General features: G+C 38.0%; 2 protein-coding genes across 4 annotated transcripts; one reads left to right on the top strand and one right to left on the bottom strand.

Annotated features, from left to right (window-relative positions):
• Window positions 1-1495: 1495 nt before the first annotated feature.
• MRPL15 (mitochondrial ribosomal protein L15) lies at window positions 1496-10172 on the bottom strand. 2 transcript variants are annotated; one of them, XM_027673132.1, is made up of 6 exons: window positions 10015-10172; window positions 9006-9163; window positions 7036-7201; window positions 6428-6551; window positions 4779-5159; window positions 1496-3354 (listed from the first exon to the last, which is right to left on the bottom strand). In XM_027673132.1, exons 1-5 carry the CDS (start codon window positions 10111-10113, stop codon window positions 4822-4824), a joined length of 885 nt encoding a protein of 294 aa, XP_027528933.1. In that variant the 5' UTR covers window positions 10114-10172; the 3' UTR covers window positions 1496-3354; window positions 4779-4821. The 2 variants fall into 2 exon arrangements, with proteins under 2 accessions (XP_027528933.1, XP_027528876.1); XM_027673075.1 differs by lacking the exon at window positions 1496-3354 and having other exon boundaries at window positions 4584-5159.
• Window positions 10173-13087: 2915 nt separating this feature from the next.
• LYPLA1 (lysophospholipase 1) lies at window positions 13088-26287 on the top strand. 2 transcript variants are annotated; one of them, XM_027673227.1, is made up of 9 exons: window positions 13088-13217; window positions 13618-13649; window positions 16697-16762; window positions 18244-18291; window positions 19116-19186; window positions 19741-19814; window positions 20531-20632; window positions 21239-21418; window positions 22874-26287. In XM_027673227.1, the coding sequence occupies exons 1-9, from the start codon at window positions 13149-13151 to the stop codon at window positions 22925-22927; spliced, it is 696 nt and encodes a 231-aa protein (XP_027529028.1). In that variant the 5' UTR covers window positions 13088-13148; the 3' UTR covers window positions 22928-26287. The 2 variants fall into 2 exon arrangements, with proteins under 2 accessions (XP_027529028.1, XP_027529099.1); XM_027673298.1 differs by having other exon boundaries at window positions 13090-13217; window positions 21242-21418; window positions 22874-22975.
• The last annotated feature ends 1388 nt before the right edge of the window (window positions 26288-27675 follow it).

Genomic DNA, 27675 nt, shown 5'->3' on the forward strand with positions numbered 1-27675 from the left:
ATGGTAGGCTTTCAGGCTAAATATGGACTAATCTGTCCATATTCATAGACAGACAGGACAATTCTACCAGGGGACAGAATGAATCTTACAGAGGCTGGAGAAAAGTACAAGGAGAGACTGATTTGGGCAGTGGTGCATTGAATGCAAAATTACTCATCTGTTCAGATTTGTATCTAGTGTGTGCAATTCTGAATTAAGTGCACAGGCGCTCTTCTAGGAATGTTCAGTGACTCTGATAAATGCCAAACACATCGCTCAAAGGGCCCTCCAAGCTGCTCTGCATGTGTCTTGGAATCTACAAGGTTAATGAGTAAACAACATTGCTGTTGACATTTTTAACAACAAAAGCAACACCAGGCCAGGAAACTGAAGCCACAAAAAACCCCCTCATATAAACAGATGCAGGAATGATCAACACTTTTCCTGCTCCAGAGGCACATAAAACAACCAGATTTTCAAACCCAGAGTGGGCCAGACAGGATGACACTGTGAGAATGATCAAGCCCTGTAGTTCCCACCACTACAACACGAGAGGTGAGAAGGGACCTTGGGAAGATGCAGATGCATGAGAGGGAACATTAAGCAAAGGAGACAAAATAGATCTGAGGACAGTTTGCTTCCATTGAGAAACCATACTTCTTTAGACAATGCCATATATTCCTGTTACAAAAGACCAAGACAAGCCACCTGGGCTAGGACATAAAGGAGCTTAAAAAGTTCATAATTTTCCTCTAATAGGCAAGAACTTTGGACCTCTAACTACATCTTTTCATAGACTAAACCATAACAATAAACTGAAGTACAGACGGTGAGTTATGTAAAACTATTCCCAGCTGATCATATATCAGAAAATTTTTAAAAATAAAGCTGCATATGGAATATTAAACTGGCCATTTTGGATAGACAGAGTATCTTTTTATTTCAGAGATACGTAAATATAACAGTTAAATATTTAGAATATGGGACTTGTACAACAATTTCAAATTATTTAGAGAACTTGTGAGAGTTCAACAGTGCAAAATTAGTTTTGCACTAGCATTTAAAATTTTAATATAGAAAATAATAGAAAAGAGAAATAATAGAATAATAGAAAATCATAAAATTGTAATGGGAAGCTATCTTCATAATTGATCACCTTTATATGACTTCCTGGAGCACCAACATCAATTACGCTTCTATGTCAAAACAATGTTGGCACACTGCCAGTGAAGATTCAGAGCAGAGCCACTGATTTATTAACGTATTCCTTTTTGGAAATCAGTGGATGGTACAGTCAACTTTTGATTGCTAAATGCAAATTCTGTACGAAGTATAATGAAGCCAGCATGTCATTACTGTACATATGAGCAAAAGGGAAAACACATATATATATTTTAACTCACTTTGAGTCTGCAGTCAGCCACCTGTAATTATAGCATTGACTGGCTGCAGGTGGTAGAGTTTCTCTCTTCAGAAACAGGTGATTTCTAATTATCATGGTATAAAATGAGGTATGTACTTGTTTAGAGGCCTTTATTTTGATTGCAGTCGAACATAGGTAATCGGTTTTATCAAGGAAGCATTTCAAAGTATGATGTTGCTGATAAAAATTGACACGGCTTTCAGCATTTAATGACAAATAAGTTTCTTTTCCTCAGCTACCTGAATATGTTTTTCCGGCTACAGCAGATTGGGTGCTTCTTGCTGTGTAACACACTGTTGCATACGAAAAACTCCTATCAAAACAGGATATCCAAGGCAATCATTTATCTTATGAACATGAAAACATGGTTCATATTCCTAAGTAAAGAGCATGGCTTTAGATGCCAGTGTTGTTTTAAGAGTCTTGCACCAGTGAGCCTGACCCTCATATAAACAACAGTCCATTGGGAGGCTGTTTATGATGGATTTATTAGAAACCTTGTCAATAACTTACTCGTGTTTTTGATAATTCCGTATTTGGTTGCTAGGAGACTTGTGTTCCTGATGAGATAAAAAGAACAGGAAATCCTCTATAGCCTTGTCACTTTTTTCACTAGTAAATAAAAATCCAAACAACTGATATAAAATACTGGCTACTGTAAATAGAAGTGAGAAAAAAAGACAAGCATTGCATATTTTAAATAAAGGAACATACAGCCCTTTTTTGCCCTCTCCAATTATAAGATGATAAAAGATCACCTTTATAAAGTAGAATGACCGGATTTGGTGGAACGTGGCTGTTTTGGCTCCAAGGTATTTGTAGCGTTATAGTATCAGAGCCAGGATACAGCTGCCTTGTGACTAAGACATCGTTCACTGAATAAGTGCTATCCAATCCCTCAACGTCACCAGACATCTGTTTCCTGTTTTCATTCTTTCTTTCACTGTTATCATTTTATCCAAGTTACCCTTTCACCTGAAAACCATTTAGAGACCTAGAGAAACCAGCGCGTGCATGCGTGTGTGTATCAAAGAAGTTGATTTAGAAAAAAAGTTGCTGAGAGCAATTTGTTCATTTTAATACAAAGAGCAGGAATGGAAACAAACTTGCCTTTCCCCAGTCTTCTCCTCCCCAAAATACACAATGATACATAAACACTTTTGTCTTCTGGTCTTCACTAATATGACTAACTTCCTTCTTCACTTCCAGTTAAGTAGTTTTCCTGTTGAGTACCACCACCTCCACAAAATACAATTGTGAATTGATTCATAAAAACAGAAACATTATGGCACAAATAAGGGAAGGCAATAAATACTCTTCCCCCCCTCCAACTCCTTCCCAAATGGAGGCAGTAGTAATATTGTTATTGTAAAGTTATTGTAATAACAAAAAAGTTAAAAAAAAAAAAGTTAAAAAAAAGAAAGTATTGCTTGTCATTTAAGGTTCCAAACCAACAATCATCAGGATGCAGGACAGGATACATCCAAAGTGAGAAAGTTATTTACTTCACATTCAAGTTAACACCAACTGTACTTTTTTTGGCAGTACTATTCTTGATGTGCCAAAAAAGTGCTGGGCACCTTATAAAATATGAATGTTAATGCCACTAAAACCAAATTCCTGCTATTCATAATCCAATTTTATATGGCTGTTGTTTTGCTCTGTTTCACCTACACTTAAAATACAAGTTGGGAGAATGACCATTACTGACAGCATCCAACAAACATTAACAGTGAACAACAGAAGTTGAAGAGTAAATTGTCAAAAATTAGTGACTGTTCTTAATCTCTTGATTTCAGATTATTTAATCAGAATGAGAATAGAAGACTTGTTTTATTTTGTTTTGTGATTACAGATGCTCATATTAATTGACAAGGCAGGTTGTTGAGTGAAGGAAAAATCTGGGCTGATTGACAAACACCAACAAAAATTCATCCACTTCTTTTTATTCTCTGAAAGAAAAAGAAAATTGTTTTTAAATCCTTCCCCACTGAGGCATCACAGAAAATACAGGTGTTATACAGGAGAAACAGGAGATTCTGGTACACAGAGGACTTCCTCTATGAGATAGGATGGTTTGGCAGCTACAGGAAACTCTAAGTAGCATTTGCAAAGGTACATGAAAATCAGAAAGCAAGATGACTTCTCGTGTTCTGATCTCCTGGACTGTTTCCTGCATTCTAATAACCAAATTATCCCTATTTTAAAGCCAAATTCAGCTTCCACTAAACCACGTAGTTGTGAAGCAGCTCATTAACTTTCAAGGAATCAGACTAACTCAGTCTCCTCTCTCACCCATCTTTACTGCCTGGCTCATCATCCCAAACACGCAATCCTAAGCTCCTGTATGAAACCTAAAATATTCTTGCATAGTAACAATGCAGTATTCTGGAGAGATTGATAAAACAAAAGTTTGTTGGAAAATATTTTTCAAGACTGTACCAAGTTGGTGTGATTAAAACACTGTTTTTCATAAAAACCAGTTTGTTCATACCTTCTCACAATATTTAAATTCATTTGTCCACTATCACAGATGCAACCTGTGACCACGCTGGAAACTGAATCCTAACCGTGTATTTTGTCCGTCACATCCCCATCCTTCATAATCTACAGCCACTGTCATTCACCGACTCTGGATTCTCCTACGCATTTTTATTGACATTACAATTCCGTCTGGATAAGTTTTAAATTCTGTTTGAATAATAAAAGCCATTGATTTAAGAGCAATCTTTCCCCCCCCAAGTTTAGATAGAAAGTTACTTCAAACTGCACACCCTGTCTTTCTCAATTGCATATGAAGAAACAGGACAAAAGTCAAGACCTCTCAAGCTCTAGTGCTACTGATGGCAATGGCAAAATCCAAAACACAGCTATGGAATTGGAGAGGTTAATGAAATCTTTTGAACTTTGTTATTTCTTGCTGTTTTAATTTTTCCCCAACCAAAAATAGATGGTTTGCCTCTTAGAGGTAGTCAAGATACATTTTCTAAAACTTATAATTTTATGCAATACTATTGTAAAACTAATACTGGGTCTGTACAGTCATATTTCTGATTTTAAATTGAAGGGGGAAATATAAACTAATTATTAGGTCAAACTACACTTTGGAATTATCCTCTGAAACCAATGCAATATGGAAGCCCTTTGTCTGAAAAAAACACTGGCAAACCATCACAAGAGAAAGCGCCCAAACCCATGCTTTGTCGGACTCTATACTGTTTTCAATTTTAATACTTTCGATACACTGTATTATGACAATAAAAAGTTGAGAGCTACACCAGAAGATTGCATGAACAAAAATTTATGTTTTGTCTAGTATAATAGAAGTCCTAAAAAACAAACAAACAACACATCACTTCTATCCATTATTTCATACCCAGATGTTTCCTGAACACCTGCAGTTATCTCCAGCCCTGAATTCATGTGCTATAGTATTTCAACAGACTCTCATCAGTTGGTTTTAGAATTTTCTTGTCTGTCAGGTTTACAATCCATCCTGGAGCAAGACCAAAAAATATCTGTCTAGGATCCTTGCGTGCGCTTAACATCTTAAATAGTTCATCCTTGGTTATGTCTGGTAAGATGTAGCCATATTTTTTGGCAAGCTCAAGCCTGGCTTCCACAACCTTAGATGGATCTGCCAGGTAACCCCGGTTCCTGGCATCTGTGTAGTAACGGACTAGGTCTTCAGGTGGAAGCATTCGCTTTGGAATAGGCTGGCCACGCAGAAAAAACAGTACTGGCTTACACAAAATTCCTGTGGGCAAACATAAGAGAAAATTAGTTACTATACTTTATAATACATATTTAAAAACATTGAATGACACTTCCTTATTTTGTACTAAATAAATTACTAAACTCTTATTAAAAACTATCAAGCAAAAAACCAAATCTCAAGAATATTCTTGCTCAGAATGAGATAGTGGTTTGCAAGTTTCACTTAAATAAACAACTCTGTTTTAATTGATATTTATAGTGTCAATCTGGATGAGTCATTACTTCTAACACATTAAGAATGCCTACTTTAGAAAGATAAGCATAACTAATCTGGATGCTGCCATTTATTTAAAGGACTATTTCCAGGTTGGAAGCAATGCTTTTGCATGGCTATTTACACATTATACCAACAAATGTCAAATGTACTGCTTCTATAAGTATTTTAAATAAAGTATCAATAGCACATGCACCTATTTAGTCTTGTGGAACTATCCTCTCCTCCCCAAGTTTTACTGATTTTTGGCAAATTATATTTCAGGACCTTTTAACCTCATTATTTTGATTATTTTCTGGATTGGAAATAAAAAGAACTTTTATCACTCCAAGATGATATTCTGCAGACTAAAAATGTCTATTCCTCTTCTTCCCAGCCTCATTCACACATGAAAGCTCTATTATTGTCAATAAAAACTGCATGAATGAATGTTAGGCAGGATGCAGCCTCAAGCAAAGCAAAGCCTCATTCTTCAGTGAAAGTGTTCTGAAAACAATAGCCATTTTAACTGAAATGATTCTGAGCTTCTGTAACTTACTTACTTCCTCACTTTAACTGGAAAGGCATTTTAAATTAAAAATTGTAAGTATCCACAGCAGATTTTAAACCTATTTTTTCCTGAATTTTCTTAGTGTTACCAAACGTGTGAAACAGAAGAAAAAAATTCTGAGAAACAATGTTATTAGTTCTTCTATTTACAAAGCTACTCAGATTTCTTTAGCTGGTTGATTGGTAAATGAACTGCTAACACTGCTAGAACTAAACACGTGAATGGTTTAAAAAAGCAAAATTGAGAATGCATTACCACTCATTGTTGGGGGCTGGGACTAGATGATCTTTAACGTCCTTCCCAATCCAAAACATTCTATGATTCTACAAATATTTGTGTAACTCTGTGTTTTTGCAACTTTTAGAATAGAAGAAGAAGCTGATTACTTTCTATTAAGAACTGTGTTTGAAACTTTGGTTGGGATCATTTAATCTTTGCACATTCAAAGGAAAAAAAAAGGGCACAAATTAAAAGAAATTCTTACCCAAACTCCTTGGGTCATAGAATGATGTTGTCACAACACCTCCATTTTTTTCTATGGCTGCAATTGCTAACTCAGATGCCCTCTGCACTTCAATATTTACTTTTGCTGAAAAAATATCAGCACCCTGTAAATTTCAACACATTAGAGAAATGTCAAAATGACTATTTTAAGACATACATCTATTCTTCTCTAAAAAGTTATAAGAAACATTAAATCCTGCAAAATATTAGAATTTGTCAGCTTCCTGCACCAAGATGGGAACCAAATTGCTCTCACTCAGTCACCTGGGTTGAATGAAAACAATTTTGCCTTTCCAAAATATTCATATATTTCTTTTAGCACATTTTAGTCTTCTGTTGTAAAATACTTGTTCAACCTTTTGTTATGTGCTCCTTATCTCTCGTTTTTGCAGCATATCAGGTATTGAAATTGTCTGAGGGTTTTTTTGCTGACATACAGTGCCCTCTAGTGGATTTATTATACACAAAAATTCCACAGCAAACTAATTCGGAAAAGCAAAGATGATTCCAAAACATAGTAATGACAATCTGACAGCCTGGGGTAGAAAACTTAAAAGCCTGAAGTAATAGGTGTGTTATAATATCTACCTCCTCCACCAGCTGGACACCGTAATCCCTCTTGAGAGGTTGCACTGTTACACCTCTGGCATTGATGAGCTGTGTTAAGTCAATTGGTTGTGTGGGGTCAACTCTACCCAAATCAATCAGGTACTGCAGCCTCTGAAGACTGAGTGGTTGATACTGATATCTGAGGCTGGGGAGAGAAGAAATAACCAAAAATCAACCCAAAAAAAATAATGAGAAATTTACAGATATGAAGCTTTATTAGCAACTAGTCAACTGAGGTATTCTGGTTTCTACCTACTCCTCAAACTACCAAGTAAATGTTTAAAATACTCCTGTCTATAAGTAAAAATTTTAATTTACTACAAATACAAGCCCTAGTTACAATCCAAGACTCCACTGTGCCTTCAGGTTTGCCCAAACACTCCCATCTCCAATATGACATTAATCATTCTGCTGTTGCTGAGTTCAGTTTAGTCGATAATACCTCTCTGCCTGCTGACTGGTCTAAGGAAGCAAAAAATACTAAGAAATTAAAGTGCCAGCAATTCTTGGTAAGCCAACAAGATTGTAAATAACTACCACCTTCAAAGTGAATCCAGCTTAGGAGCTTCACTGATAGACAGTCAAAAAAACAAACATCCCCTCTTTTCCCGTACAAATTTAGTCAAAGACTATCAGCCAAACACTGTATGTGCTCCTGCATAGCTTATATCCAACAAGATTTTTTAGTCCATTACCACTGTACCCAACATTTCAGAAGTACTGAATGGAACCTTCCTCAAAACCCCACCAAGGAAGAGACACATTGAGAAAATATGCAATTAACCCACATCCCCAAAGGAAGCCGGAATCTCCTGTCAACATCTGGCTTCAGCAGAACCTACTTTTGTGTTTTCTGAAGTTCCAACTTTACCAGACAAATAAATCCCTAGAACAGTTTTCCAAATGCTGGTGACTATGCCTGCTGCACACCACTTATGCTGGTGCTCAGAACTTTCTCCTACAATCGGTTTGACTGCTGCCATTGGAAATCTGTGAATGGCAGCAGAAAAACTGGGAAGCAGCTCATCTCTGTTATTGTCAGGCTCCGTAAGAAAGGTAAGCAACAGAATTTGCGCTGTCAGACAGTTCCTAACAGAGCGAAAGCTCAACAGGTGAGGCAATACCACTGCAGACAGAGAGAGGAGTGAGGTGAAGGTAAACAGACAGAAACATTGTTCAGTGTGCCTCAATAGCATCTCTCGAGTGCAGTTGCCACGTTTCCTACAGAAACATCTACAATAGATTGACATCAAAATTTTGCAAATAGCACTGAAACTACAGAGTACTTTTTTTGTTTCCACATGCTGTCAGATGTGGTTAAAAACAGCAAGACCCTAACAATTCCTTGTCATAGCAGCAGTTTCAATTTTTGCTGTTGGTTATTCATGAACTTGTGACCACTGTTAACATAAGAAGCTCAATGTCTGCATTCTGTAGCATTTCCTTTGTAGGATTGTGGATCTACACTCTGTCTCCAGCTACCCAAAGTGTTTCTTGTTTACTCTTATAATAATCCAAGCAAACAGGAGAAGATGACAGTGCCTGGAAATGGAATTTGAATCACACTTCAAAACTAACAAGACTCAGAGAAAACCTTTAAATACTGGGTCAGGTTTGCAAGTTCTACTGCATGTATGAAGAATGAAATGTAAAAATACACAGTTATTTGATGAAGTTATATCAGCAAATGGAGCATGAAATCAAACTGCAAGTCGAACAATTCACAAATACACAGCAGCCTTTTCATTCTTGACCTATGGGATAGATGTGGCATGTTTTTGTTACTACTGCCTGTGACAGCATTGTACGGGCACAGAAGTCTTCAAGACCAGATATAAAAGCTCAGCTTTTTCAGTTAGGCCTGTTTTGGCATATCAGATTCTGGCTTCATGAGAAAGATCAAGAAAGTAGACAATGAATAATTTCAAAGTAAATGTGAGGAAACTTACCTATGTCCCTCATTAAATCCATATTTTGGTATGACCAAGTAAAATGGAGTTTGACCACCCTCAAAGCCTAATCGGGGGCGATTTCCTCTTTGTCTTTCTCCTTTGTGACCTCGGCCACACTTCCTACCTCCGTATCTTCCACGGCCACGTCTTCTTTCCTTGAAAACAATCAACAATACATTTGGTCAACTACTTCAGAGAGAAGGAGCTATAACACATAAGATTTCAGAGATACAAACAACCGAACAAAATGCTGATTCTTGAGAAAAATGAAGAGATAGATCCTTTCTGAAAGGAAAAATAGGAAAGCAGTTAATGTGATTTTTGCAAAGCACAGCTCTAGGCAGGTAGCACAAATAGTCTGGGGACAAGCCAGCTTCCTTTGGTAGCAGGGACGGTTGAGTCTAGCACAAAATTGCACTTGAATTCTGTACTATTTAGCAGCTCCAGGGAGTCCTGAGTACTTACAGGAGAGCGCTGCTTGGTACTCCCTGTCAGTTCCCTATTCCTGTGGTTTCAGCCCTTGAACCTCATCGCCCTGTTTACTGATATTCCTCTCAAAGCAAAAGGGTTTCTTCCTGGTTTCCTTTCTTCATTTCTCTACCATTTTATAAGGAGACAGGGAAGCCAACATTTAGTTTTGTTTTCGAGAAAGCAACAGTAACCAGAATGTCATTTGGCATCACATTCCTTTTCTTTGTAAGCTTTCTAACCTTCTCCTTCCAAACGCATTACCCCATCCCATACACAACGTGGTGTTAAAGACCTTTCACTATTTCCACCCGCCCCCAGCGATGGCCCCGAGGTTTAGCCAACACTACTCATCATCCAGTTCTCCGTGGGGATACCCATACACACAAAGCATGCAAGGGCTGGGGCAGGGTTAGCACACACAGCATCGCCACCCACTCCTTTGCCTTTCCACTTTGCTCCATCTGTCCTTCTGACATTCCCGGAGGCAAACCACACCGGGATCAGGCGTGCCGCCCGGCAAGCTGCAGGCACTCACCCGCTTTTTGGAGCCGGGGTTGGGCCTCAGGTTGGCCAGGCTGACCCTGGGCAGCGAGCGCAGCAGCTCCAGGGCCCTGTTGCCGCCATTCCCGCTCATGGCCGCTCCCTTACAAGGGCGCCAGCCGCTAGCGCGCCCGGACGAGCCGCTTTACGGCATGGCCGTAAACCGCACCGCCCGCGCCTTCCCAGCAGCGTCGCGCCGCCGGCGCCGGGGCGGGCTCAGTGTTTTACTGGTGTGAGCTGGGACTTTAACGTAGTGGTCAAAGGGCCCGCGCTGCGTGTCGTTTTACAGCACCTACTGTTCTGTTACTCACACAGACCTCAGCCAAGTGTTTCAAAACCGAGCCTTTAAAACCATCAGGCAGCATCGAAACCCGACTGGCTGAGGGTGCACTGAACATGGCTCAGCTCAAGGTGCTGTGTGCTCTGTGCCAATGCAGCGTTAAGGCAGATACTCACAGGCAATATCTATTACGATTGGAGACTGTCGTGGCTTAACCCCAGCCAGATACCAAGCCTCATGCAGCTGCTCATTCACTCCTTCACCAGTGGGATCAGGGAGAGAATCAGAAGGGTAAAAGCCAGAAAACTCGTGAGCTGAAATAAAGGCAGTTTAATAGGGAAAGCAAAAGCCATGCACACAAGCAAAGCAAAACAAGGAATTAATGCACTGCTTCCCATGGGCAGTCAGGTGTTCAGCCATCTCCAGGACAGCAGGGACCCATCACATGTAAGGGTTACTTGGGATGACAAACAGCATCACTTTGAACATCCCCCTTCCTCCTTCTTCCCCCCACTTTATATACTGAGCATGATGTCATATGGTCTGCAATATCCCTTTGGTCAGTTGGGGGCAGCTGTCCTGGCTGTGTCTCCTCCCAACCCCCAATGCACCCCCAGCCTCCTCACCAGTGTGGTAGTACAAAAAGCAGAAAAGGCCTTGGCTCTATGTGAACACTGCTCAGCAATAACAAAAACATCTCTATATTATCAACCCTGTGTTCAGTACAAATCCAAAACATAGCCCCATACCAGCCACTGCAAAGAACATTAACTCTACCCCAGCCAAGACCAGCTGACCAAGACAGAGACTTTCCTAGTACTGCTGCAGTACTTCATCCCATGTATTATTTCAATATTTTAAATTTAAAAGCAGACCTACTGGAAAGCCACACAGCAGTTTCCATTAGTATATTGGTCTGATGGGAAGGGTGTGCAGCGTGCAGGCTTACTGGAGTGAAGAACTGAATTGCAGAAGCTGCTGCTAAGGAGTTACAGAGCAGAAAGGCCACTTCCCATTGTGAAAGTCAGATGATACTCCTCGGTGTAACATCCTGCTTTCCATCCCAAAACTTCTGTTTGACCAATACCTTCTTCCATGTTGAATGCCTGCTTCAGATTGGAGAAGAGGTCATGCAGCAGCTGTGCCAGTCCTGAGAGTAAATGGGCCTAAAAATGGAAATCACGTTGCAGCATGCTGTGAGTTTTAGTATGAAATCTGTATAGCTTCTTACCCGCTTAAAAAAAATTAAGAAAAATTACAATGTAGTAGTAAACAAGATACTGGTCTGAACAACCATCTTATCTAAGCTCATTTTAGTCTTTAGGATAGGGAAAAATAGATAATTTAGAGCATGCTTTGCCTCGTGAAGCTCTCACTGCTTTAAACAGAAATTTGAAACAAGGTAGAAAAGTATCATTCCTGTGATAGATATCTCATTTTAAAGAGATAGTCAACTTACCACTCTTTGAAAGGTTCATAATTCAAATGTTTTCAGCAATTCCTTCAGGATTCCAGATGGTCAATTTCTCAAACACTTGCCTGTAACCAGCGGACTGCCCCATGCCTGCACAGGCAATCCTGATGAGTGTGACTGACTTGCTTGTGCCCAATCCATGGACAGCTCACATTTCTCCAGTGGCCCTGAGCCATACTATAAGCAATCAGGAATTCAAGTAAGATCATTCCAGCTATACTGACTAAAATATTAAAAGCTTGTCCTATTTGTGAGCAGACTATTGACTTCTTAGGCTGGAGGTTCAGCAGTAGCTCACCTTATGGAAGTGACATTTACATGGTAAATAGCAGAGTAGAGAGGGAAAGCAAAATTTTGTTCATGTCCCAAAAGGATGATCTACAGCAGGAATCAGGTTCAGCATACTTAATAAGCACCTGACATAATGTGAAGCTCCTCTAGAATTTTTTATGCATAAACTGTATTTTCTTAACAGACTTGAATGGGGTACAGTACATCAGGCAAGAGCATACACGAATGCAGAGACAAATCAAAACACAAAAAGTTACCTGTGAAAATAATCCACTTTTAGCAAAAACAAGGATGCCCTAGCATCAATACCGCGTATCAAAACAGCCTAAGAATCACAGCAAAAGAGGATGCATGTTCAGTGTTACACAGTTGGCACAAAGGCTTCACCAATATGTTTTATGCAGCCGTGATGGTAACGCTGTTGAGCAAAAGCTTTGTGAAAAATCATCCCTGTCTAGTATGGAACACGCCACTGGGAAGGATGTGAAAGAACCACAGTGTGCATTCAGCTGCTGTCGGAGCTGCCAAAAAAGCATTCATGTCAGCCAGATATCACCCGGCAAATACAATGAGTAGATTGACTTTCTGGCAGTAAATATCTGACAAAGATATATGGAACAGAAGACAAAGAACAAAGCATTTCGTTTTGATAGAAATATGTTTGCCATACATATTCAGAGTTCGTCTAAGTACTTGGAATGGACTGGAATGGTCCAGTAACTTCAGAGTGCCTGAATAGCCTAATACATTTCAAGATGAGGAAGAATCGGTGACTCCTTGGCTGTAAGACGAGATTTAATTTGGTGGTGAAGGCATCTGATCCGACGAGGAGAAATGAGTCCCGTCTAACAATGCTGTTCGCTGCATTTTTACTGGTTTTCCTGCCTTCCCATGACTTCTCTTTTACATTTTACCTATATAAGAATTCCATAATTTCCCCCTCTCACCTCCCCCCCACCCCTCCGGGCGTTATAACCCAGCACCAAACCGCCCTCCCGCGCTCCTCCCACCGCGCCTCCGCCGCCCTTCCGCGCCGCCTCCCCGCTGCTGGCCCGTGTCCCGCGGCCGCCTCGCAGCCCGGTGTATGTGCGGCAACAACATGTCGGCGCCGCTGCCCGCTATCGTCCCGGCCGCCAGGAAGGCCACGGCCGCCGTGAGTGCGGGCGGAGGGCGGGAGCGGCGGGAGGGGCCGCCCCCGCCCCGCTTTGTTCTGCGCGGCCCCGGGCGGGGGGCGAGGCGGGCCGGGCCGGGCCCGCGGGGTATGGCGGCCCGGGCGAGCTGACGGGGTTCTCCCGGTACTTCCCTGCCGGAGGCGGGCTGGGCTCGGCACCTGGAATGTCAACGGTGCCCCGGAGGGGCAGCCGCAGATGGCGGCGCGGGGCTGGGGAGGGGAAGGGAGCGGAGCGGAGTTTTTTCGTCTGAGAAAGTGGTGCCGAGCTCCGAACTGTCTCTGACCTTGTGTGGGCGTCTTGTGGCTCGAGGGTGAGGTGCGTTTGGGTGGTTAGCGATCTTAAACCGCTACGTTTGGTTATTTTTGCTTTTGTTTCCCTCAGGTCATTTTTCTTCATGGATTGGGAGATACCGGGTGTGTATTCTGATCTGTTACCTACTCAATAGTTACTATAGTTTCAAATATAATCTGCATGTTTTAAAGCCGTGAGCAGTTAAAAGTTACTTAAGCTTCTTGTTTTGCCCTTCATTGAATGCAGCAGCCAACAACAGATGAAACTTCATGTGTCCTGCAATAATGGTGACAGCTATTTATTTAAAATTTCCCAGCGAGTCCTCAAAAGCTTTTTCTTCTCTCTTTTCACTCATTTACCTAATTTGGCCTGAATGTGATCCCTCTTTTGTTCTTAAGTCAAACTTGGTAGAAAAAGAAGTCTGGGGGGTTCTGATCTTTCGTTTTCCTGAGAGTGGGTTCCTGGTTATTCCTGTGCTTGTCTAAATTTAAAGTTCTTTTTTATTCTGGACTTGTGAATTGCTGGTTTGTCGATAGGCGCTGTTAGTCCATTGTTTCTTCTTCAATATGTTGTACTTACATAAAGATTCACATCTATTTGATTTATCTAAGCAAACTCCAAAGTAGTCACCTAATATCTACAGATTTCTCTCTATGAAATGTGGATTTCAGAGTATGAAAAAAACACCTAAATAAAATGTGCAATGCCCTGTTTACCTTGTTCTCGTTATTTCCATGTTTGAGTAGAAATGGAAAGAGTAGTAGGGAATTTCTGGGAGGCATTCTAGCTGTGGTGTAATGTTTCCATTTGAAGCTTGTGTGTGCCCAGAAATAAGCATGCATTCATTAAAGCCATTGAATTAACAAGTTAGGAGCGTGTTAAACCTTTTTATTGGAAGACTTTAACAAAATTGACACTTAGATACTGAAAATAAGTAGCATGAATGCTTTGTCTGTTTTCCTCTCTTATGGGCAAAATTGCATAATATTTTTTTCAAGAACTCTGTTTTTGTTACCTGGAACTTGAATGTTGCCTCAAGGTTGAAACTTGCCATATTTAAGATGTAATTTTTTTCTGAAGAACAAACAAGTCAGCTAAGTCAGCTGTCAGAATTAAAGCTTGCATAACCTGGACATTTAGAAAGTTTAAAAAAGGGTCAAGTCCAATGCACTTGGCAGTATTCTACAAGTGGAGATTTTCTGCTCTGATTTATTGTGCTGACACAACACCTTGTTTGCGTTATCCCTCTTCCTTTTTGCTGGTAGGACGCAGCTGAGGGAGCAGTACTGCCTGCATCTTGGCACCAAATGTTCAGCAAATGATTGCAGAATCTTCTGAGCTTTTGGAATCTGAGTGCTTGCAAATTGGGTTGATGTTGGTTTTGGCAAGGGGTAAAAAAATAGAGACTTGCTCTTTATTGTAAGTTGTATTCCTTAGACAAGGTGGTGTGTCTGTTGTGGTGTCGAAGCTAATGTAGTCTCAAACTTGCAAATACACTGAGTATACTGAAATGTGTGCATTAACAAGACATGACGCTTTTGGGGAAGTACAGTGATTTAGTTGTGTTTGTTCCTCTAGTCCACTGCAGATCAGATTAGATAAGCTGCCTTTAACGTACTACTGGGTTTTTTATAAATAAAAGCTGCATTAGTGACCCAAAAAAGTTGTCTGAAGAGAACTATTTAACAATTTTATAACTTCCCCCAGTTTAAACTGACCTGTTGCACTTCACCTGAATTTTTAAATTGATCATTTCAGTTTACCAGCTGTAATTTTCTTACACTGGGAAGTGTCTAACAGAGGTTGTGTTCTTTTTCTCTCTTAGCTCCTATATAAATGGCACTTAAAGATTGGTACATACTTGTCAAAATCTGAACAAAAGGTACAACATAGAGAATTGTTCTAAGGAGTCTGCATAAATGGGTATACAGTGTTGCTTTCCAGATTTGTTAAATTATTCTTTGTAGTTGGCTAAAAAATGCCCCCAAATTCTTAGCTATTTTTTTCTCAGTTGTATTTCTCCTTTAGATTCTTATTTGTTCTTCTGTGATACTGCAAATGTTATGCAAGTCATATTACCTGCAATTTGTTAATAGTATATATAAAAGTATTGGTAGGAAGCAGGCTGAGACATACGGTCAGTGCTTCAAATGTCTGTGCTGTCTTTGTGTTGGAAATGCCTTTAACTTTTCAGGATGATCTTAAAACTAAACCAAACATGCTTGTCTGCTGTAGGTCTGATTAGTTCAACTGTGTCACCGATGAATTTGTTAAAGGTGTTTTCTGCTTAGAATCAAATTTCTGATATCTAATTTAGTGGGTGAGTTAGGAATACTGAATGATGAGAAAATGAGGAAATAAAAGTACTGTTGAGTGTTCTGCAAAGCCAAATGCAGACCTAGGCAGAGGTTCTACATGGGTTCTGATTTGGGTCAAGGTCAGTTCATGTCTAGATGAGCCTTGTAGTGAGTCTTTAAATTATGCTTTCCAGTGTTCTGGATTGGTGGAAGCTCGTTAACTCATCTTCTGTCCAGACCTTGTGTTGTTCTGAGTACTCACATACAGCATGTGCTTGAGATTAAAAAACTGCTGCAGTCTGGAGTGGTCTTTAGAACTGCCTGAATCCGAGAGCATTTTAGCTGAGCTGAAGTTAATAAGTCTGATCGATTAGGTTGGCTTCACGTGGAGTTAGCTTGGATGTCAGTTTGCTGCTTTCCCGCGTGAAGAAATGTGGTTCAGAAAGAGCAGAGTTGGCTGTGAAAGAAACTGCCTTAACTGCAATAGCTGCAAAGCAGCCTCTGAACTGCCTGGAAGGAGGATACCTGTGTTCATCTGTTGTGCCACACAACTTAATAAAGCCATACAGATACAGAGCAGGCTTTGCCTAGAGCCAAAGTGATATTTCTGCAGCTGTGTCACAAGTGTGGTAGTCAAATTAGATAAAGTCTTCCTGGCTGTATAAATGCTACAAGCATTCAGATGCTGAACAAACCTTCTAAGTTTAGTACTGCATTCATAGTATACTGTGATCGATGTAAAAATTTTCTAGAAATGTGTTTATAACGAGCTAATTCTGCATATTTCATACTTGGACTGTGCTGATGCACCAGTATAGAAATAAGAGCTAAGCCAAAACATAAATGCAATTTAATATACTTTTTGTTAACAGGCATGGATGGTCAGAAGCGCTTGCAGGTATCAAAAGCCCTCATGTGAAATACATTTGCCCACATGCGTAAGTTTGTAACTTTTCTTGTTTTACCTTATTCTACAGAATTGCATATTAAGTCACTTGCACAGATGATGAAGTCAAATGAGATTTGGATGTCTCTGCATTTTGGGTTTTTTTATATAAAAATGCACTCTCAAATTATGCTGATGATATTAAGTATTTTCTTGGTTTTAGGAACTGCTGTGTGATTTACTTTAGGGCAAAACTGCATTTTTATTTGTATTTTGTTTTTCTTACTACTTGAGATGAAAACATATTTGGAAGGTTTTATGTGCAAAGTTAGATTATTTTGACTTTGTTTTCATTGGATTGATTTGTTTGTTGCTTCCCCCCCCAATCATTTGTTAAAAAACAGTTTTATCAAGGAATAATTTTTGTTTGTATTTTACTTACCATTACATATAATTTGTATGAGGTACATGTGCTTAAGCTTGGGTGTGTATATAGTATATTGAAACTTGGTATATGGTGCAGGGAAATTTAAAGATTCGCAGGATATTCATACTTTCAGGAAATAATGCGATTTGACCTGTCTTTGTGCAATTTGAGAAGCAAAATACTTCTGAACGGAGTCAGGAGTCAATAAATAAAGCAATAAGATCTATCTAGTGTCTATACTTTATTAGTTTTTCTATCATTAAGTAATGTTAATTTATTTTAACATAAAGTTCAGATTGTATTGGGATATGTGGAGCATGGACGATAGGGAGAGAAGTAAGCAGTTTTTTGGTGTATTGCTGGTTACTAGGCTGTGATTTATTTATTTGTTTTACCACATGGCTGCGCTTTCCTGAGCCATTCAAAAGGAGCTTAGCAAGATTTGCTGTTTTCTTTGCTTGCCCTTTGTCTTCTTTCAGTCTTTCCCTGTGGAACTTATGGTCCTCAGTTTCCATAGATTAAAATTAAAGCTAGATTTGATCCATGGCGTGGTCCATTGAAGTTGTCTTGATATGCCTGAAAAGATGACATACAGCAGCATAGGGGTGGGAAGGAGTCCTGCAGTGAAGGCAGGCCCTGCCTAAGCAAATTCAGCATGTGTGGCCAGACTTGCATCCATCACTGTGATGCATTTGGCTACTTCCTTAGGTCTGCTGATGGTGCTGTGTAGGGTGTGCCTTCATCCACTGAGGATGCGCATGGAACTGTGATGACGGACTCCCACTTAAAAATAGCTAAATAATACATGTATATATTAAAATATGTATATGATATATATGCAGTTGCACACACACACATTTAAAGCAGCCCATTAATGTTTTGCTTGCTCTCCATAGAGAGTGGGAATTCAACCCTGAATATTAAATATGTTTGGGCTGGCAGGTTTCAAGAGAGTTTCCTTCAAGAGATGCTGCAAAGCAGCTCATGATAATTACAGTTTAAAAGTAAGGCACAATTACAGACACGTAATTTCATGACATAACTGCATGTGCATTGTTGAATTTCAGTACCTGTCTTATGTCAGTGGTGTTCATTCTCATTTCTAGGCCAGTCATGCCAGTTTCCTTGAACATGAACATGTCTATGCCATCATGGTAAGTATTTGTACAATTGCAGATGATTCTAATCAAAATATATCCAGAGGTTTGAGCTCATTATTCTTAATTTAAAATCATGAACAACCTGAATGTCTGGTTTTAATCACATGCAAGTATAAAAAGCTTTTTGCTCTAGTTCTGTTCTTATAAAAGGGCTCTCATGAGTACACTAATTATGCTTGTGTATCTGTGGTAATGGTTATTCCTCGGGACTAATCTGTGTGTCTTAAAATAGAAACCCCATTTTATTTTACAGGTACAGTCTGCATCGTGTGTGAATTCATAGTAGTAGTAGAAACTTGCAGTAGAAATATTGTTGCTACTAGTGAGTAATATTTGGTGGGTCAGCATGACATGTAGAAACTGTTCTTTATAACATCCATTCTGAATAGAGAACAAGAAGAATACGGTAGATTTCAATGGTCCTAAACCAGTCTTCAGTTTTGTTGGGTTTTGTTTTGTTTTTTTTTCTCAAATAACTTGTGTTTGTTTTTCTTGTATTTCTTCAAACCATATTTTAATTTGTACATAGAACTGATAAATTGAAATTTCTGCTAAAATTTTTGGAGCAAATATCAAGACTAAGTTGCTTAATTTGCAGTAAATTACAGAATATATCAAAACTCAGAAAAGCTTTATTGACTAGATCTAACCTCTTAAGTCACATTTACCAATGTAAATATGTTTCTTGTAATCTATGGTACTAAACAATATGTCAGCTAAAATTTTTATCTGGAAAACATCCAAATTTTATTATTTGTATATTAAGGAAGTGGAATGGATGCTCTAATGAATAATGCTCTTGTTGATGTTTTTGTAAGGTTTGATATCACTGGACTTTCTCCAGATTCACAGGAAGATGAAGCTGGGATCAAGCAGGCGGCGGAGAATGGTATGCTTAGGACTATTTTTTTGTGTCTTCAAAGTACTTCCGTGTATTCTTAAAAATGAATTGTCTGTGCGAAACAGGTTTTCCAAAGGAGATGTTTTTAGGGAAAACAGTATGTATATACTGTATTATCACTGACCAACATTTAGCTAAATTCATTGTTTGGTTGTTTTTTTTTAACTTTATTAATAAGTAGAGTAATCACCAATATGAACACTTCATACTCTCAAATATAAAATGTACATGGGAACCAGTGTATTTTTTTTTAAGAGCTTTTGGGTAGCGTGACGGCTTGGAGCTGTATGAACATCCCCTTGTGTTGCTTTTACTTAGAAGAGGACACCGTCTTCCCACCAGTGGGGCTTTTGGAAGACTTAGTTGTGTGTTTTTCCTCTTTGTGGTACTAAAATTTCTTACTGTGCTCTAGATATTTTGATACTTTTTAACATATAGTAGACTAGATTTTCCTTTCACTAGCTTTCTGTTGATGCCAGGAGGAAAGCATCTTTCTTGAGAATGGAGTGAGTTTTCACTACTGGCCTTTATTTATATTGCAGTTAAAGCACTGATAGATCAAGAAGTAAAAAATGGAATTCCTTCTAATCGAATTATTCTAGGAGGCTTTTCTCAGGTAAGATATGGTTGGAAAGAACTGTGTATTTTTTTCCTAGAGAAGTTACCTAGCTTTCTTAAAGTGGGAAATCTAGACAACTGAATTAAAAGACCTGATGTTAGATGCCTCTAAAATTTTAAGGTGTCAATTTTCCTTGCTTTAACAAATCAAGTTTTTTAGTTTTATGCAAATGATTACTATTTACTGGAGAATGAATATGCATGTGTAAAAAGGTATTAAAATAAATAGCCTATTTAAAATCTTTATGCACATAACATATATAGTTTTACTTGAAAATCTTACTGTATTTTTAATTTAAATTTAATTTGGTAGATATTTGATGGTCTGGATTTATTTGGCAAATCTTCCCTTCATACTTGTGGTAGGTAGCTGAGTAGATTAATTGGTCCATACATCAACTCCCCAGTCTGCATACAAATAAATTGAAATATTAAAGTAGTGATAATATTGTTGTGAGTAATAGAGTGTTGGTTTTTTTCCACAGCTGTTAGTTACAGCAAATTTGCTGGTTTGCTTCTGAATTCATAACATAGTCTTGGAGGGGAGGAGAAAAAGCAAAACACAAGTACATAAACACTGGTTTTAGTGTTGGTTCTAAAGAAGGATAGATTGAAATAGAAAATGCCCTTTAAAAGAGAAATTGGAGATCTTGAAACAAGCATTAAAAGGGAGATTACTGTGACTATTCTAATACTTATGTCTCTTTATATTAGGGAGGTGCTTTATCGTTGTATACAGCTCTTACAACACATCAAAAATTAGCAGGTGTTGTAGCCCTCAGCTGTTGGCTTCCTCTACGGGCCTCTTTTCCTCAGGTATTTATATTTCTTTCCTAAGATAATTTGCACCTTTGGGGAATGAGTACATCTCAAAATTGTACCTCCTGCAGGAATTAGGGGCCATCGTTATTACCAGATATTGATAGTTGTTTGATAACTTCAAAGTTTTTAAAGTAGTGCCCTGGAGTTTCAGATTTTGGTCAGTAGGAAGAATGAATAAACACTGAGTAGCTATCTATGCTTAAAATGACTTTCCTAGAAAGTTCAAAGGATATAACAAATTTTCCGTGAAGATTAATTTCCTATCTGCCATTTGTTCCATCTGCAAGGCACTATCATTAGCGACTGGGTAGTTAAATGAAGTTTCTGGGTTTTTACTTGGCCAGAAGTCATGTTCTTCTGTTCTGAAGTTTTTCGACAAAATGTTATTTTCAGGTCGAGCTGAGTGTACTGTCAGATACAGAGCTTACTTCATAAGGAACTTGCAGACTATACGTTGTATTTTTCCCCCCCTCAGAATTCAACTTACTTGTCATGCCACAGGGCATAGTGCCATGGGGTTATTTTATTTCAAAGGTGTTAGAAGCCTTATCTCCACTTAGTGTCTCTTTCTTCTCTTCTCTTGTCTAATTCCACTCCTACCAGGGCCCTATCAGTGGCATCAACAAGGACATTCCTGTTCTTCAGTGCCATGGGGACTGTGACCCACTGGTTCCTGTAATGTTTGGTTCCCTCACTGTTGAGAAGCTAAAGAGTATGATAAATCCAGCCAATGTAACCTTCAAGACTTACTCTGGCATGATGCATAGCTCATCTCTTGAGGTACTTTTCTTAATATACAATGTTTTAGCTGGGTATGGTTAATTCTTTTCCCTCAAAACAAATACTGGTTTTAGGGGGGGAGAGGAGGGCGGAGTTAGTTGTTGCTTGGTTGGTTTTGTGTTTGTCTTCATTTTTTTCTTTTTCCCCAATAACAAGTGCTTCATGCTGCTGACTTATTTTGGTGAGTAACTGAATGCTGGGCTAAAAAAAGCATCCAAAGCAAAAGTTTATATGACTAGTGAGAATTTCCTCATAAGGTTGTATTTTGGTGATTAGGCTACTTGGTCTATAAAATACCTTTTTTCCCCCAAAATTTTTATTGTTTGCTTACTAACTAAAAAAACAAACAACCCCCCCCCCAAACCAAACAAACAAAAACCCTGAAAACCCAACCTGAATTGGAAGACAGATTCTCATAGCATAAATCCAGCAAGGTATTCTGGAGAGAAGAATCCTGATAGTTCTGTGGATAGGGAGGGAGGACTGACATTATGAAAGAGGCAGCCTCAGAACCTATATTTATGATTCTGGCTCAGCAGGCAGCTGAGCTGATGTAATAACTTGCTGCTGCCAGAAAGGAGTGGACTGGTTCCCTCTGCTCGTGACCTTGTGGCCCTCTCTTCCTCCTTGCACTGGCTCTGGAGCTGATCAGAAACTTCCTTGAACCATTTTGAACTTGTTACAATGGCAAAAACTGCTGGCTTCAGTTATTGCAGCTGTAGTGAGTTGAAGCATCAGAACTCACACAAACTAAGTGATAGGAGCAAGAAACAGAAGAGGAAGCAAGGAACAGATCTGCATTTGTCCGAGTCTGTAACTTTTTTAATTTGGATTGTAGTAGCTTGAGGGAATTGTACCTTTGGACAACCTCTTTGGGACATTTACACAGTAATATTGCATTTAGACAGTAATATCACCGAGTTGTTACACAAATATATTTAAATGTGCTGTTTATTACAACAATGACTTAACTAAAAAATAAAAATTAACATGGCTTAGTTTCCTGGTCTAGTTTGCTGCATTACATTTCCTTAAGGAAGGAAATGTCATGAAGATGAAACTGAACGGTTAAGAGGAAGAGCTGCTGCCTTTTCACGCTGTTGCTAACTTGAAAAAGTTTAAAATATGCACAAAGCTATGGCTTTAGCTACATTCAGATCCTATCCATGGTCAGCCTGGTTCTATTCAGATCACTTGATGTTTAATATATAACTTGCCTGCTCAGTGTCAGAGAGAGAAAAAGTAGCCTTTGCTCTTTCTCTTGTATTTTAGCCTCTTCTGAAGCCTTGACTTGTGTGCAAAGTGATATGATTTTATCAAGTAACTAATTACTCAATACTTATAACCCAGCTGCTCATTATAACTGAAATGTTGAAACAAGATTAAGTGTAGCTGAATATACAGTAGTACTGAACTTCAACTAATACATACTTTCATACTTTTATCTTTGAACAGGAGATGATGGATGTAAAACAGTTCATAGACAAACATCTACCTCCCATAGACTGAATTGATCTGTGAGAAGCCTTCTATATAAATACACCAGCATCAACTGTGGTAGAGTGTTAATCTTTTCATATGCCTGATAGGAAGCATTATTTCTATACCTGCAGTGTTACTACTGTGTTGCAAATTTATACTTAGGATGAGGATTAAATAATACAAATGTACAAGAAATGATAATCTTTTTAGTATTCATCACCCACTGGTGGGAACTATATAAATGAGGGGACTAGATAACAATGACAGAATGTAACCCTAAACATACCATTTTAAGATGTCTGATTTTTTTTTCTTTGATTGCAGAATTTTAAACTATTTGTACAAGTAATTAAAAACTAAATTTAAGTGAGCCACATAGATGTGACCAGTTTAGTTGTACTTGAGACATGGTTTGTTCTTAATACTCACTGAAAACATATAGCAGCATTTAAGTAATGAATGCATAAAGTACACAATGTGGAACACAGTGTACATAAAGTACACAACATGTAACGTAGTGGGCATGTGATGGTAGAATAAATGCTACCAAGAATAAAGCTTTAAAGATTATATGTTAATTTTTTAACAGATAAGGAGGGTTGATCTATAATGGCTAGAAGTCAGCTAAGGTATTTCTTATATTTAAAACACCTCAATTTTAAATTGTTCATATAGGTAGATACTGTGGAAATTCTAAAGGGACTCATTCCTTGTTAGGCTGTCCTTTGTTGCTTATTGTCTGTCTTTGTTTTTTTAAACTTGTTGCAAATGTTGACTTGGAACAGAATTCTGAAGAAGTCCATAGGATCAATTTGAGTTTGATTAAAAAAGTCTTGTTTTCATAGTGAATATGCTTTAGTCATTGTAGCTTTCATTTTTTTGGGTATTTCACATGAGCAGTTCAGCATACAGTTTTGTTTTTTTTTTTCCGTCTGTTTTGGAGTAACTAACTGAAAATAGCGTAGCTGTGTAGTTTTGTGTATTGTTGAACTCTCATCTGCAACACACACATTCACTTATTTGAATTACTTTTTAATAGAAATATTAGTGCAATTTGAATATAACTTACGTAAACTTTAAATTGATACCATATAATACATTCTTTTATTGCATGTTGAGACTTGTTTTTTGGTTCTTTTTTCTGAAAAGAAACAAAGCATTTTATTTTCAAATATATCAGTCTACATTTCCCCAGATCAGCATAGCCTAGAAATATGAAGATATACCATGGAAAAAAATTAAATCTGCAAGATGCAAAATGTTTCTTCTTTCAGAAGCTTAAAATAGCAGAATGCAGTGGGTTACAGGAATTGATGCACACTCAATAGCTTTTTGCAGTTAAGAGCCACAATTTACTTCTGACAACTGCTCTTCTTCTGTGGAGCTCAGAGGCTGTCGCCACACTAGGAACGCTTAATATAATGCACTGCACTTTTTACTACATAATATGCTGCATAACAATGCTTTATACTATGTTTTCAGTCAAAGAATATTCCTATTTTGGATGCATCTCTCATGTCAGCACTGTGCTTCATACCCGTGTTTAAGGTACATTTTCTTCTCCCAGCTTAATCAAGGGGTCCTCTTAGAGTGTATATGGATTTATGTCTGAGGCATCTGCCAGTGCAAATACACAAGTGGGGAATTATACTTCATTTTTAGGAAGCTGTTTTTCTCTTCTAATCCAGTTGCTATGGATTATGAAACATCACTTGATATGTAAAATTAAAAAGGAGTTTTCTTCCTAAATGGTAATGAAACAGTTTTAGATACTCCATCTGTGTAGTTAAGAGGGCATGTTTATTAACTTTGAAGTTTAATTAGTCATTTCTCTCAGTCACTCTCTTCTATAGATCTGCCAATTTGTCTTTCAGTTAATTTAGTTCACAGAAGAAACCATAATATTCCTATTGTAGTTGTGCCAAAGTTCTCTTGAGAAAACAGTATGTTCTAGCTTGGAGTCATTCCCAAATTGCATTAGGTAATTTTGCAGTCCTGCTGAATTGCAGTCTTGGTAAGCAAACTATATGTTATTTCTCCTAGTTTTTAGATTTATCTTCATTCCCCTGTTGTCTACATAATTCCCTGAATATTGGCGTGTTTCCAAAGTTCTTGTATGAGCTTATAATTTTTACTTCATTACTTTCATGTTCTGTTTGTAGATTTGTTGATATACTGTTCAGCTGTCTTAAGTTCTAATTGACTGTGTCCTTATTTCACATATTCCTCCTTCTGCAAGAATGAGTTAAAAAAAGTATTTCTAAGATGTTAAAATGAGATCAGTCCTAACTTAATTCTGTTAGCCTCATAACACTTTCTTCAGTTTGGTGAACTGTGTTTACAGCTTGTGGTCAGTTTCTAGTACTTATGCATTCTAATCCAAGTCAGCTTCAACTGTCATCATTGTGATGCTTTCAGATGTTTTTCTATAAATGCTTTTTATGTGTTAACTTTGTTCAAATACTCAGCTATCACAACAAGATTCTTTTTCATACTGCTGTTTTGCTGCTTGATTTGTTTACAAAGAGCTGTGTTACCAAAGTAAATATCAGTAAATATTTTGACTTACTCTGAATTTCTGCATTCTAGGAAGAATTCTCGTTTTCTTTTTCAGGAGTGTATGTTTATTTTGTAGTTGGGGGTTGTTAAAGAGCCCAGAAGCTAGAGAAAACTTCAAATCTGTATCTTGTCCATGAAACTGTGTATCTTGTGCTCCTGTCTTTTGTAACTTCCTGGCTGGTTTGAAAACTTTGAGTACGATCTTATAGCTGAACTTCATCATTACCTTAAGTGATTTGATGCTGGGATTGTTGTCCTAATGCATATACATGAGACTGAATAATAGCTCAGTCTGCTGGGGGAGTTTTCATAGTATTTTATTAAAATGGAGAACTTGGACTGTCAGTGTTCTAAATATGAATGTCCTATCAGCGAATGTCCTACAATTCGAAACTGTCCGATAATGAAGTTTATTTTTTGTAATCTTAGACTTTCCACCAAAGGAAATGATATCTGTCAAAGGTCTGAAAACAGTCATAGGAAAATACCTTGCTTGCAGATCAATTTGTTTCAATGGGCATCTAACTTGCTAATGTTAATTTCAAAATGGTACTTAAATTTGACTGCAGTTTTGTGCAATCACAAGTCTGACTTCTTGTTGGAATATGTTGCCCACTTTTTAATAAACATGTTGAGTTATATACCGTAAGCCAAATCTTCCAGCCATTCTTGAGGTAAACCTGTACTGGGGTCTGTACTGTGATGAGGGCTGTATGATTTGGTATCTTCCTACTATCTTGTGTAATTACAACACAGTAGATTGCTAAAAGTACTGTACACTGTAATTGGTATTAGAACTGTTAATTAAAAGATGTTCTCTCTAATGGAGTATACTGCACTTCATTGAAATCATTTGTATGCATCTTTTATGTAGAGGTGCTATTTGGGATGATGGATAGGACTGAGAACAAACTGTGTTAGATATTGATAAAGCCATATGTACAAGACCTATGTATCTTAAATTTTATAAAGAAATGCTGAACATTTACTCTTTGTGCTATGAAATATAAACCATTTATATTTAATGTAAACATCTAAGATGTAATTTATTTTACTTATTTTATTTATGATGAGAAATCTTACCTTGGAAATTATTTCTGTAGTAGGGAAAATGTAAAAATTTCCCATTTTTTATCATTGTAAAATAAATTTCCATTGGCGTTTAGGCAAGTACTAAAGACTTTTTCCATACTGACCTTAAAGAAGTTGAGCTTTCGTGTACTGTGAAGCAGGAACTCGAGAGGCTTCTTGCAAATACATTGCATGATAATATAATACAGAAGAACGATGATTGGTAGTTACTGAAGGGAAAATCACTCACCAAGATATGTTCTGCTACATTGTTGTGAGAATGCTAAATATGATTTCTTTTTTTCATATTCTAGGTTAATTTTATTTAACTTTTTTGTAATTTTGAAAGGTAGAGGAAATCAAGATATTTTCTAGTAGAGTTATTCTAGGACACTAAAGAGCCAAAATCTTTTCACTTTGTATTGCAACACCTTTCTCTGGGAGTTTTGTGGTGTCAGGGAGGCTTTGAAGTTATATTAGGTTTGGCATGCATACCACGTAACAGATTTGTTAAAGAAACAGTTTTCAGGTCAGGGGTTACATGCTCTATTTAAGTTTAATATTTGAGGGTGATCAGTGGTATACATAATGCAGGGCACTCTAGAGAAAATTTGAGGTTATCTGGGAAGCAAGGGAATGTGGTGTACATGTGGTAAGGGCAGACTTCCTCCCTCAAGCAGCTTAAAGCAGCTAAAAGGCTACTTGTCTCCACAGACTCCTCCAAAAATCAGTGTGCAATATGATGAGGAAGTTCATGAATGTACAGGAATGCCTGATAGATGCAGTGCTCTATGTGAATATGTTGTGGCAACTTAAAAGTCTAAGAATAGCTAGTAACAATAAAGATGCAATACTGCACAGAGTAATCTGGGAGTTTATGTTTTATGAGAAACGTTTTGAGTAATGTTCAGTTTCTATTTACTTTCAGCCCTGGCATCCCTGATAATTGTGAGAAGAAACCTTGCCTAAATTTAGTATAGAAAAACAAAACAAAACAAAAATAAACAAAAAAAAAAAAAAACAACAAAAAAAAACCCAAACCAACCAACCAACCAAAAAAAAAACCCCAAAAATCCAAACCAACCAACCAAACAAAAAAAAAACACAAAACCACAAAACCAAACCAACCAACCAACCAAAAAAAA

The sequence above is a fragment of the Neopelma chrysocephalum genome, unplaced genomic scaffold (genome assembly GCF_003984885.1).
Source record: "Neopelma chrysocephalum unplaced genomic scaffold, ASM398488v2 Primary Assembly neopelma1_22, whole genome shotgun sequence".
Taxonomy (NCBI): domain Eukaryota; kingdom Metazoa; phylum Chordata; class Aves; order Passeriformes; family Pipridae; genus Neopelma; species Neopelma chrysocephalum.